Source organism: Pseudovirgaria hyperparasitica (genome assembly GCF_010093815.1).
Source record: "Pseudovirgaria hyperparasitica strain CBS 121739 unplaced genomic scaffold EJ05scaffold_11, whole genome shotgun sequence".
In the NCBI taxonomy this organism is placed as follows: Eukaryota; Fungi; Ascomycota; class Dothideomycetes; order Acrospermales; family Acrospermaceae; genus Pseudovirgaria; species Pseudovirgaria hyperparasitica.
The window spans coordinates 700819-713539 of NW_022985559.1; the positions used below are offsets into that span (position 1 = coordinate 700819).

The 12721-nt window shown below is 52.3% G+C and overlaps 4 protein-coding genes across 4 annotated transcripts; all 4 read left to right on the forward strand.

The window, feature by feature from the left end:
* Positions 1 to 113: 113 nt before the first annotated feature.
* Positions 114 to 6610, forward strand: EJ05DRAFT_502006 (uncharacterized protein; the record flags this gene model as incomplete). Its single annotated transcript, XM_033747187.1, has 2 exons — positions 114 to 4869; positions 4917 to 6610. 2 exons carry the CDS (start codon positions 114 to 116, stop codon positions 6608 to 6610), a joined length of 6450 nt encoding a protein of 2149 aa, XP_033598949.1.
* Positions 6611 to 7834: 1224 nt separating this feature from the next.
* On the forward strand, positions 7835 to 9621 carry EJ05DRAFT_66101 (GroES-like protein). Its single transcript, XM_033749858.1, has 2 exons — positions 7835 to 8683; positions 8913 to 9621. Exons 1-2 carry the CDS (start codon positions 8136 to 8138, stop codon positions 9448 to 9450), a joined length of 1086 nt encoding a protein of 361 aa, XP_033598950.1. The 5' UTR covers positions 7835 to 8135; the 3' UTR covers positions 9451 to 9621.
* EJ05DRAFT_477636 (uncharacterized protein) lies at positions 9563 to 10340 on the forward strand. Its single transcript, XM_033744284.1, has one exon. The coding sequence runs from the start codon at positions 9793 to 9795 to the stop codon at positions 10303 to 10305; it is 513 nt and encodes a 170-aa protein (XP_033598951.1). The 5' UTR covers positions 9563 to 9792; the 3' UTR covers positions 10306 to 10340.
* Positions 10341 to 10428: 88 nt separating this feature from the next.
* On the forward strand, positions 10429 to 12674 carry EJ05DRAFT_66273 (amidohydrolase 3). Its single transcript, XM_033749859.1, has 2 exons — positions 10429 to 12114; positions 12187 to 12674. The coding sequence occupies exons 1-2, from the start codon at positions 10655 to 10657 to the stop codon at positions 12317 to 12319; spliced, it is 1593 nt and encodes a 530-aa protein (XP_033598952.1). The 5' UTR covers positions 10429 to 10654; the 3' UTR covers positions 12320 to 12674.
* Positions 12675 to 12721: the final 47 nt, after the last annotated feature.

Sequence of the window (12721 nt, forward strand, 5' to 3'; positions counted from 1 at the left end):
CTCAAGCTTCAGGTCGCGAATATATCAATTCCAGGCAATCCATCGCATTATGCTTGGCTCTAATGTATAGTTCTAGCTCCTCATGTATAGGCGACCTTCTTTAACGCACTGCGATGATCAAATTGGCCAATCCCACCACGACGACCCAGACACGCGCCGACAACGTACGACTGGCTTTCTCGGAACCTACAACATGCTCGTCAGCCACCGTGTCGGAGCTTGGAAACTTGCTGTTCCCAAAGGGAGAGGATGAGGAAGACAAGGAAAATACAAAACCAAGACGAACAAAGGCTGCTACACGTTTAGCATCGACGCGTCTGAAACCAACGAGCTCGACCCGAGCCACCACAAAATCTGCCACTGCGACAATTGATGCGCACTTTGTAATCTCACCGAAAGAGCGTTTTACACTCGCGACCGACGTCGTGAACTCGTCGTTGAAAGTTCTCGCCGCCAGTCTCAAACTGCAGCTCAAGGTCCACTCGCCGTTATCAACAATTCAAAATGATGCTCCTATGCACAAACGAAGCGCCTCCTCTCCATACTTAGATATCAATGCTAAGATATCTACAAAGCCTTTACGAACGAAGACCAATAACCACCTATCTAATGGTAATAGCCGGTCCGCGCGTCCACGATCGTCTTCCTTCTCTTGCGGAACCGACAATGAACCTTCTTCCCATATACTGGCAATCGCGGAATGCGCAAGATTAGCATTTGCATACCTGAGGTCCGGTGAAGCCAGAAAAAGTAACGGAAAAGATTTGCCACCGCTTCAGATCGAGCATGGAATGGTTGCGCTAGTTGGCAAACTTCTTGGACACGGGATGACCTCATTAGCACTTAAAGAGTTACAAGTACTCAAAAGTAGACTTCGAAGTCACATGTGCCCGAAGGCGGATGGATGCGACACTGCCACAAGTCCGATTACGATCGCCTCACTTCTGGCATTCGAGTCAATATCTTACGAGTCCTCTGCGCTCCCAATCGTCATTTCATTCCAATTACAAGTCTTGAGAGTTGCTGCATCATTGAGACGGCCCAAAGCGATCGAGGGCATACTGAAAGAACTGGACCTAGAGAAGGAAACTGCGCCCGCCAACATCATCCTGCAATCTGCCAATAATCCAGACCAGCGCAGCAAAGCAGCCCGACAGCTGGAAACACTCGCCCAGAGCCTGCTTTCTTTATGCCCAAGTATTGCATCGAATCAAGATGAGGCAGCTAAAGACGCGAAATTGAAGCCAAGCCCCGATGCGGTCTTCCAACTCCAGCGCATTGCATTCCAGGTCAGGCTGCTTTGGTGGAAACTCGCAGGGCATAGAGGCGATGTCAATAAAGAACTCTGGGAACCATTTACAAAATGCATGATGGCTTACACTAGACGCTCCGTGACGCCGAAAGTGCACCAGTATCACATTTGCAAGAATCAGTTTTCAAAACTTGATGCTTCCTATCGCTCCCTGCTTTTGACTACATCAATTTCCATACCATCCCATACCGCTGCATTGTTTCCGATCCAACGAACCCTGTCCAATCTAGCCCAGTCCGCTGGGCTTTTCGATGAAGCTGTAACGTTCGCCCAGACGGACCAAGATTCAGCCGCCCAGGGAGATGCTACAACTGCCAGTAGCACCATAAAAATTGCTGCCATTGGGATTGATCGAGCTTTGAGTCAAGGTTGGGACGAGGAAGTAGAGACGCAGGTCTCTTTGGCGCTGGATGCATTGAGCAAACGAGGTGCTAAGACCGAGAACGATCAAAACTCGCTTCTTGGCGCTGTTATTGCGTTGCGTAGATCTGCCACGAAAGTTTTCGTGGACAGAGAATCTTCGGACTCTACTACTCGAGACCTACACTTATTCTCATTCAAGGCCATCTCAGGATGCATAGCCTTTCTTGGACGCCACGTCGACAGTCCTTCTCGCTCCATAGTTCATCCAGAATCCCAGAGCCCAGCTGGGGTAATAGAGAAAACCGCCAAAGCCTTCATCGACTCTGCAATCATTGCCTCCAAACTGCTTATAGCTCGCGGACTATTGGGATTCGACGAATTAGATCTATGTCTCCAGTCATGCCAGACACTACTAAAAAATCTGGAGCAGTATTGCATTACAGAAACAGAAGATAGTGACACACACAAGAATATGCAATTTCCTTTGGTAAAAGTGTCTAATGTGTACTGGGCTTGGGCCCTCAAAGAGAAGGCTCGAGAAGGTGCTCCACTCGAAGATGTCTTCAAGTCGATGAGAAGCTCAATCGAGGTTCTAACGTTTTCCTCGTTCCATGAACAATCTTCCGGTAGCATTTTGTTGAAATGTGCAAAAGCAGGAGAACTCTTTAGAAGTCACAAGCGCGTTAGTGAGGCGCGTGAAATGGTCAGCCTCTCCATCCGATGCCGTACCAATGCTGGAGTGTTGACAGTCGCTGCTGCACTCGCCGATTCACAACCCCTCGACTCAGTCTGGAACAGCAAAGAAGAACTGATATCATATCACAAAGACCTGGAGACCCTTTTACGCCTCGGTGTGTTAACTGGTGATGGTGGATTCTACGACGACGTAGATCTGAATTACTTGGAGAGGGCGGCACTGCTGGAATGTCAGTTGATACTCATCTGCCGCAGTTCTGCTGTGTACAACAGGCTTGAAGCTGGCCAAGCCACAGCTACATCGATTGCCACCATGACGCTCTCACTCTATACTCTAGACGAATACCCCGTACGCCGATTGAGAGTTCTGCTGCAACTCATGCAGGCACAGTGGGAATTTCCGGAATTACTGGATCTTTCAATCTGCTCCCTCGTCAATGAAGTATATATACGTACACCTGAAAATCTTGGTAAAGATTCCGAACTAGGCTCCTATATGCCACATCTCAAGAATACATTCGAAGTGCGACAAAATCTACAGCAGCCCACACCGGATCCAGACAAAGTGAGAAGCAACCTCGAGGTATGGGATGCAATGGTCAAGGAGTCAAAAGACCGTATTGGTTTAGGAAAACTGGTTGATAGCTTCGATAGCTGGATCAACATCTTGCACACTGTTGGCGACTTTTTCGAATCGAGAGGCCACGACAATATGCAAATCCCTGTTCTCAGTCTAGTCACCAGAATCCTACAGCTTGAAGGGTTAGGAAAGTCTTCTCAGCTACTCACGAATATGACGCGACTGGGCAGACAGCTCCTGACTCTCGGCTACCCTGCTGAGGCCCTGAAACTGTTCAACCGTGGCAAAGATGTACTACAGAGCGCTGACGTGACTACTGAATCAAAACTGCAGTATCACCTAGCATATGCAGAGTTCTTGTCCTCTATTGGCGACTCGACGAGAAGTGTTAACGAGTTGCGGGATATTGAGCGTCTGATCGAAGCCAAAGATGTCCTTTCTGATCTCACCAAACCCGCAACTACTACCAACGTACGGCTAAACCTGCACAAACTTCTAGCGCAGGCCAACTTTGCGCATTCTCTTTTGTCCATGCAGACTGGTGTCCCAAAGGATGCTCTACAATACGCGAAGCGGTGCGTGTTATTGAATCGACGCATTTGGGTCACTATAGAAAACAGAAACAAGGGAAACCAGAAGACTGTTTCCTTAGACGGGAATGTGTCGGACGCAAGCGATACTGTATCTCGTATTGGAAATATGACACTGTCCAGTGATAATCATACCCCGATATCAATGACGCACGGCAGCCTCACCGGACCAGAGTTCTGGACCCTCGTTCCGGTAATATTCACGGGTCTGTCGCAGCTAGCTCAGGTTTGTGAAAGTCAGGGCATGGTCGGCGAGGCAATCTACTACCTCGAGCAAGCATTTAGGGTCGCAGACGCGGTCAAGGCCACTTCTTGGCTTCTCGGGAATCTGAGCACTCGCGCCATTATATGGGCTAGAGCGGGTAATATCGACAAGGCTCAAATCTCCCTAGAGCAAGCTAAATCATTCCTCAATATGACTGTGACTACAGGAGAGGCAGCTACCTACCATAGTGCTGTTGCAGCTGTATACCGGGCTATGGGCGACGTGGACAATGAGATTCAGGCTTTAAAGAAAGGCCAGCAAATCTTAGCAAATCTCAGCAAGATGCCTTTCACTAAGTGGCTTGATGGGCTAGATCCAGTGGGAGCCGAGCTGGGCACGAGAATGTCCGAACTCTCTTTGGACAGCGCCACTGCTAAAGCCTATACCCCAGCACGAACAGACACGATATCAGGGTGGGCTAAGAAGCCAAATCCCAGGATTCGAGCGAAGACATTTCATACGATGACACGAACCACCGAAAGCGACCCTGTAGTGCCCGCAAATCCTTTGTTCTCTCCTATTTCTGCATCTCGTGCAGAATTGCTTCGTCAGGAAGCCTTTGCTGAGCTGGCACGGGACAACAAAACTAGCTCTGCCGCCCTACTAGATGAGGCTGAAGCATGCTATGACTGTGCTCAAGGCCATGTTGCACAGAACATTGCACGTATCAAACTGCTCATGGTCCAGTTTCAGAGTGCTGTGAATGCTGACTTCACTTTCAATGGCCTGCCAGAATCAACCGTCTCTTTTCCGTCTGTTAGAAGAAGTGAGAGGAATAAGTCGTCCGTGGCGAATGCTCCAAGGCCTGATCCTTTGGGCTCGAGGGGGAGAAGCAAGAAGACGTCCAAAGCGAAGGTCGTTGCGAATGAAGACTTTGTCAGCATGCTAAGACAAGCCCATGTCTTCTTGTTGGAGACTCAACCACTCGCGCTCAAGAGTGCACATAGCTCAGTCATGCATCAGGTGTGCAAACTTGCGAGCTCAATTACAGTCCTCCTATCAGCTGTTCATTGCCTTGCACCGGATGTGTCGTTGCATCCTCTACAAGCAGCGTTTTCATTTGGTACGCCTACCACTATACGATACAGCATATCCAGCTAACAGCGCTAGGGCATCCTCTTAACCGCACTCTGCAGCTCGAACAGGCGTCTATAGAGATAGAAGTGAACTCTACAGCCAAAACATCTTTAATGCAATGGCCGACTACAACAAGGTCGAACGATACAAGTGCCTCCTCGGCTTCGGAGTTTCAACGCCTATTCGTCGATATCATACCGGAGAACTGGTCAGCGATTGCACTTTCTCTCAGCGAAGCCCGAGACGAGCTATTCATTACGCGGTATCGCTCAAGTGAAACACCATTTATCCTACGCCTTCCCATGTCACGCCACACGTCCCGTGACCTGGACGAGGAGACATTTTCTTTTGATAACGGCAAGTCAGAACTTGTTGAGATCATCGAGATGTCTGACTTCAGTACGCATGATGGTCGAGACGTATCAAGCAAAGAGGCTAAAGCCGACTGGTGGGCTGAGCGCGAGGCCTTGGACGCTCGGCTGCAAGATCTCCTCGTCAATATGGAAAACATCTGGCTAGGTGGCTTTCGCGGTATTTTCTCACAGCACATGACGCAAATAGACCTGCTGTCGCGCTTCCAAAGGTCATTTGAGAATATCCTAAATGTGCACCTGCCATCAAGAAGCGGTAAAAGCCAGCCACCAAAGATCAATCTCGACTCGCGGATACTAGACTTGTTTATTGGGCTTGGTGATCCGTCAGCCGAAGAAGCCGATTTTGAGGAACCGTTGATGGATCTGGTGTACTTTGTCATTGACATTCTACAATTCAACGGAGAAAGTAACGCTTACGATGAGATTGATTTCGACGCCATCGTCGTTGAAACATTGGATATACTGCAGACGTATCATGCCGAGGCGGAATCTGAGCCAGCGCAACCGCAGCATACGATTCTTATTCTCGATAGCGCACTCCACTGCTTTCCTTGGGAGTCCCTACCGTCCCTCCAGCATATATCAATATCGCGACTCTCATCTCTCGCTGCTCTACGTGAGCGTCTATTATCTCGCTCGGCACCATCCAAGATTGGTGCAGACCATGACCCTGGCCACTACGTCACGCCGACAGGCAGTACCATCCTTAACCCGTCGCGCGACCTCACAAACACACAAACCCTTCTCTCTCCCTACCTAAACGCACTCCCTGGTGCCTGGTCTCACATTACTGCCCGGGATCCTACGGAGTCTGAATACGAGTCGGCTCTCCAGAACAGCGAGCTACTGCTCTACTTTGGGCATGGAGGTGGAGCACAGTATATTCGCCAAAAGAACATCAAGAAGTTGTACGTTCGAGACGCGTCTGATGAGAGCACGAAGCCACGATGCGCAACGACGTGGCTGATGGGTTGCTCATCGGCACATCTTACTGAACAAGGCACATACACCCCGTCCGGCACAGTCGCGTCGTACATGACGGCAGGCGCACCAGCAGTGCTTGGGATGTTATGGGATGTCACCGACAAGGACTGTGATCGATTCTCGATTCGATGTGGTGCGGTATGGGGGCTGTGGCAAGAACGAGAGGAGAAGGGAAGAAAGAAAGGACGGGCTGCTAAGAAGACTGCTGAGATGACAGCCAAGAGGAAATCAAAGGAGAGAGGGAAGCAGAAGTCTAGGGGTATAAGTCTGGACGACGCGGTCAGGAGCAGTCGGGATGCGTGTTATTTGAGATATCTGAATGGTGCGGCGCCAGTTGTGTATGGGATTCCGGTATACCTGAATGGGTAGGGCGATGGGGCATGCGGTTTTACATGTATTGACATGTAGTGGCGTATTCTTATAGGACATGTCCCGGAGAGTCGTATGTACTAAGACCCTTTGGAAATGGATTGATCTCGTATCCCCTCACCTCAGATGTCTCTCGCGCACCTCTCTCCTTGTTGTGCTCAGAGGTATCAATCATCCATCGTCCATCACACAATCTGTTTCGTCCAGATACGGTAGATACACATTGATTGGCTTCCAGGGCAGGCTAACACCCGTTAGGCAAGTGAACAACTAGCAAGCTACCCCGCTGGCCCACTAGACAGCTCTGGACCCCTCATTCACACACACACACACACGTACACACCTGATGCAACAAGCCGTTATATAGCAAGCTTCCCACCCCTCCACTCGCACCACTCCTCGCCCATCCTCCTTACCTTCACCTCACTCACCCTTCTCCAACCACTTCAGACACAAAGCACGCAAACACACCAAGAACCGCCATACGCCTACAGACGACGACGACGACGACAACAAGAAAAGCATCAACATGCAGACATCCCCCACCTCTTCCCTCGTCGATATGCACGGCAGTACCTGCCCCAAGTGCAGTGCTTCCATCGACGGTGGTGCAAAGACCTGTGGCTCTTGTGGAAGCGTATGTGTTATCCTCTTTGTTGTGATACTATCTATCCCTGTCATGTCATGTTGATCATGGGGGCTGACTGTGTGCTCTGTAGTCCTGCCCTGTCTAGAGCGCTATGGCCGTGTTCGAATAGTCCTGACTGGCGTGTAAAGAGCGTGTATGGGAGGTGGTGTGGTGTGGTGTGGTGTGGTGTTTCTGAGGAGCCTGTGTTGAGGGGGTTGCATTGGGGATGAGGAGTTGGGCTCGGAGTTGTGTGGGTTGCGAGCGAGAGTGCACTGTGTCGGCGATATGTCGAGATGATGACGTTTAGGGACCTTGTCGTTCGAATTTAAAACAGAAATTATCCGATTTATTGTCCGTGGTTTTTCTCACTTTTGTGCTGTGTGACTGTCGTATAGGTGATTTGTCTTGGGTCGTTTTAGTGTAGCGCGCGGCTTGGGCTGCTGCGTGACTTGCTATCGGATACCTTGGCTCGTAATATATGTGAGTGTCGGTATCGTGGAGTCTCTTCTGCGGTCTGGCAGTGCAATATATCGGACGTAAGAAGTACCGTAGAGCGATTTATAATGCCTGCAGGCAAACGGCCGGAGCGGGGGCTTCGGGGGATAAACGACCGTGGTTGGGGATCCGAGGAGATATATAAGGTGGTTGAGCACCTAGATATGTTTAAAAACAGCTTTATATTAGCATGGTCTGCTTCTCAGTTATGAGTTTACGCTGCTGATTTTGACGTCAGTTCTCGCACTTCTTAGATCTCAGTCACGACATTGCCTCCGTCGGATTCCATCATTCCATGATTGGTAGATATACACTCCGTCTGGCACAAAATCCGAACATCCGTCCACTTTCTGAGCCTTCTTCTGAACTCATCAACGCATTTCCACCTACCATCCATCCAACATGTCGATCCCCGCAACCCGACGAGCCTTGACGATTCTCGGCCCCGGCGAAGTCGCCGTGCAAGAGCGTCCACTCTCCCCCACTCTCCGCCCGGACTACATGCTCGTCAAAACCGCCGCGATCGCGCTCAACCCAGCAGACTGGAAACTGCTCACGAGGCGACCGAACAAGGGCACGATCCTCGGCCTCGACTACGCCGGCACCGTCGTCGCCATCTCAGCCAACCCGACACATGACTTCGCGGTCGGCGATCGCGTCGCCGGCATGGTCTATGGCAACTACGTGTTCAACGCCGAAGACGGTGCGTCTGCCGACTACGTATATGCCAAGACGGGGATTGCGTGCAGGGTGCCGCCCGCGATGACGTGGGAGGAGGCGGCTACGCTGGGCGTGGGCGTCACGACGGTTGGGCAGGGGTTGTATCAGAGTTTTGGGCTGCCGTGGCCGGGGAAGGCGGAGATGGGGGAGGTGTTGGGGGGGAGGAGGAGCGTGCTGGTGTATGGTGCGAGTACGGCGACGGGGACGTTGGCGGTGCAGATGGCGAAGCTGTGAGTCGGTGTCGTTTCTCTTTGTGGTGGGGATGGATGTGATGATGTGCAGAATGGAGCGGACCGAGCCTTGTGGGACGAGTGTATGCTGTGCATATGTTGGAGCCGGAAGGGGCTGAGACAGCATTGTCCTCACTTTGCACACCATATTGCTACCCCCTCCCTCTCCTCTTCCTCTATCTCTTTTGAGTCTGCTCTGGTGTAGTGGAACTAGCTAAACATGCTCCAGCTCCGGCCTCGAAGTGATAGCAACATGTTCGCCGCACAACTTTGACATGGTCCGCTCTCTCGGCGCCGACGCCGTATTCGACTACAAGTCCCCCAGCTGTGGCGCCGACATCAACGCCTTCACATCCAACAGCCTCCTCTACGCGTTCGACTGCATCTCCGAAGGTACCTCGCTGGCAATCTGCGCCGCCGCCCTGTCAACCTCGAGCCCTGGTGGCAATGGCATCACGCCAAAATACGGCGTCCTCCTTCCCGTCCCGGAGGACAAGTTCCCGCGTGACGATGTGAAGCCGGTGCTGACGCTGGGGTATAGTGCGTTTGGGGAGAAGTATCGGTTTCGAGGGGCGGATTTTGAGGAGAAGGGGGATTATGTCTGGATTGAGCGGTGGTGGACTCATGTGCAGGAGCTGTTGGAGCGTGGGCTGATCAAAGCGCACCCGCCAGATGTGAGGGAGGGGGGACTGGAGGGTGTGGTGGCTGGATTGAAAGATCTCGAGGATGGTAAGGTCAGTGGGGTGAAGTTGGTATATATGTTATGAGGTTGGTTTGGGCAGAGTGAGATGGATGGAGCTGGCTGGGTCGGGGAGGTACGTAACGACATAGCGGAGAATGTTATGTGTGTCGCTGAGACATGGATGGTATATCCCATGCGCTTCTTACAGCATACGCATGTAAAAGCTATGCGAAGCCATGATTCTGCGACACGATATGCTTGAGCCAGTCTCCTGGACCCGGAACTGTCCTGCACAGATCTGAAACGTCCTCGGCAATACACACATATACCAACGAACAACCAACCTCAAAAAAAGTCTAGAACGAACCTTACATTCCGCATAGACGGCCCATCTTCTCATCGACACTCGCGCCCACCTATTAACAGAATGCCCGGGCTCCAGCACATCCTCACAACCCTCGTTCTACTCACCCACATCTCAACAGCCACGACCGCATCTCCAATACCCAACCACACCACCTCCAATCCATCACCACGTCCCAGCATCCCCATAACAGCCCTCGTATTCGACCGCGCCCCTGGACCAAAGTCCTGTCGAGGAACCCTCGTCTCTAGCATCACGCTGACGCGCCCGTCCTCCCAGCACAGGAACGGCACATGTTACGACATGCATCACGCAGCACAATGCGGTGTCTTCGTTGCCAACAAAGCAGACGCGTGCGAGGCGAGACTGTACAGTATGTCTGGGTGTCCCGAGACGCTGCAGGAGGCCTATGTCACGACGGTGGTGTTTGGACCAGATAGGACGGCGCGTGGAGGGCTGTGGGTTAGTATACTTGTGAGGTGTGGAGTTGAGATTGATGAGGGAAGGCTAGAGGAGGAGCAAATGCTGTTGCATGATGTATTTGGAGACTATGTTAAGGATGGCGGTGGGCGATAAAGGGGCTGTGATGCTATTGGTGATGCATTATCGAGTCCACGGTGTTTGCTTTTTCCTATGGGATCGCCCAGAAAGATAAATACGAGCCATCTCCGAAGTCGCAGCGCCACGGGAGTCTTGGCATAGGAGGATCGAAGGACTTGCCTAATCTGGCAGTTCCGTCCCCCGGTTTTTTGAGTTATCAGATCCTGCATCTAATCTACATAGATTGGGTACGTTGGCCGATTCGGCGACATACACACACACACGCGACACCAATATCTTTGTGCCTTTTGGTGGCCGTGAGGCTGAGTAAGTACTGGAAGTGTCCTGTAACGTACAGAGAGAACTCTCTGGCAAGCTTTGTGCCATGGCTTCTGTATTTCATAATGGGCGCATTGTGACCTTCGAGGGAGAAGGCTCAAATTTAGTTGAGAAGTTTGTGGACTGTATGATTATCAAAGATGGTATCATCACCTACATTGGAGAGTATGCAATGGTACCGCAATCAGACTTGTCCAGCGCCGCCTCAATCACGGATCTGGCTCAAAAAACAGTCGTCCCAGGTTTCATCGATGGGCATATGCATCTCCTTATGCTCGGTCAGTCACTGACCAAACTCGACCTACTACATTGCAACTCCCTCGAAGATATCCGCGCAACCATAAAAGCATACGCCATCTCTCACCCCGACGAGCCACGTATCATGTGCAAGTCCTGGCTCCCGAGCATGACCAACGACCTCGCCCATAAGAATATGCTCGACGACATCGACCCCAGGCCTATCTTTATCGACAGCAACGGTCTGCACTCAACATGGTGCAACACCGCAGCTCTCGCCGAACTGGACATCAAAGACATGCCCGACCCCCCAGGCGGCACGATCCATCGTGACGAAAAGGGCGAGCTCATCGGCCTCTTGAGCGAAGCAGCAAACATCAACCTCGTATGGCCATATCTCTCCCGCGTGTCCAGCATGCCGAAAAAGGTCGCCGCACTTCGCAGCGCTCTCCGCGCATACGCTGCAACCGGCTACACAGGCTTGGTCGAAATGGCCATGGACGACGCCGCATGGGAAGCGCTCCAAGCTCTACGCGCCGAAGAAGAGATCCCAATGCGTATCTCCGCATACTGGCTTATTCTCCCCAAGCCCACCGAAGCAGAAGACCTGGCCCAAGTCGACCACGCAATCGAAATGGCACGCCGCTTCAGCAAAACCACCTCGCCAAACTGCCGCATCATAGGCATCAAGTGCATCACCGACGGCACCGTCGACACCTGCACCGCCGCCCTCAGCGAAACATACGGCCAAATGACCTCCCTCACCGACCCCCTCTGGCCCGAAGAAAAGCTCATCCCAGTCGTCAAGCGCGCCGCAGCCGCAAACATGCAGATCGCCCTACACGCCATCGGCGACAAAGCAGTCACAACCGCCATCAACGTGCTCCGCGACCACGCTTCCACCCCCGGCCCCGACGCCGCACCACCACGCCACCGCATCGAGCACCTCGAGCTCACCACCCCCGAAGACGCAGCCAGACTGGGCCTCCACGGCATCACATCCAGCATCCAACCCGTACATGCCGACCCCTCGATCCTGCGCGCCTGGCCCGCGCTCATCGGCCCAACACGCCTCACCCGCGCCTTTGCATACGCCGAGTTTGCCGCCGGGGGCAGCGTGCTGAGTATCGGGAGCGATAGCCCGACTGCGCCGTTTGACCCGCTGGCGAACATGTATGTTGCCACGACGCGGAAGACGGCGCGGGCAGGGGAGCTGGCGAAGCCGGAGGCGGAGAGAGCGGCGCCGGTGAATGAGGGGTTTCGGTTGGGGCTGGCGGCGGCGTTGGCGGCGGCGACGTGGGGGAGTGCGTGGAGTGTTTGTGAGGAGACGAGGGTGGGGAGGTTGGCGGTTGGGTGGAAGGCGGATTTTTGTGTGGTTGATTTGGAGTGGAGTGGGGAGAGGTTGTTGGAGGGGAGGTTGTGGGAGACGTGGTTTGAGGGGAGGAGGGTTTGGAGGAGGGAGGGGGGAGTGTAGGTTGTAGGGTGGTGGTGGAGAGGGGTGGAGTGGGATTGTTCTGGTTTGTGTCTGTGTATACGCGCGTTGTGCAGTCATGGTCATAACAGTGGACAGTTTCCTCGGGATTTCTTTGTGCGTCGTCTCTTGGCCGACGAATACTTAAGGTATCTGTCCATCCAATTCACTAGACACCCGTCCTATAGAGTTCCAAGCCACTCGAATACTTCATTCTACACAGGTTACGAAGAACCTCACAACCTGCTCAAGAGTTATCACATAAATCAGTTCATCATTCAGACCCCACAATCATATGCATAACATCAAAGCAGACTTACTCAAAAAACGACGAGCTTCATACTTCTCCTACGTTGCAACTTTCCCCCTGATTACTCACTATTGAACTTTGTTCAAGTAACTCAG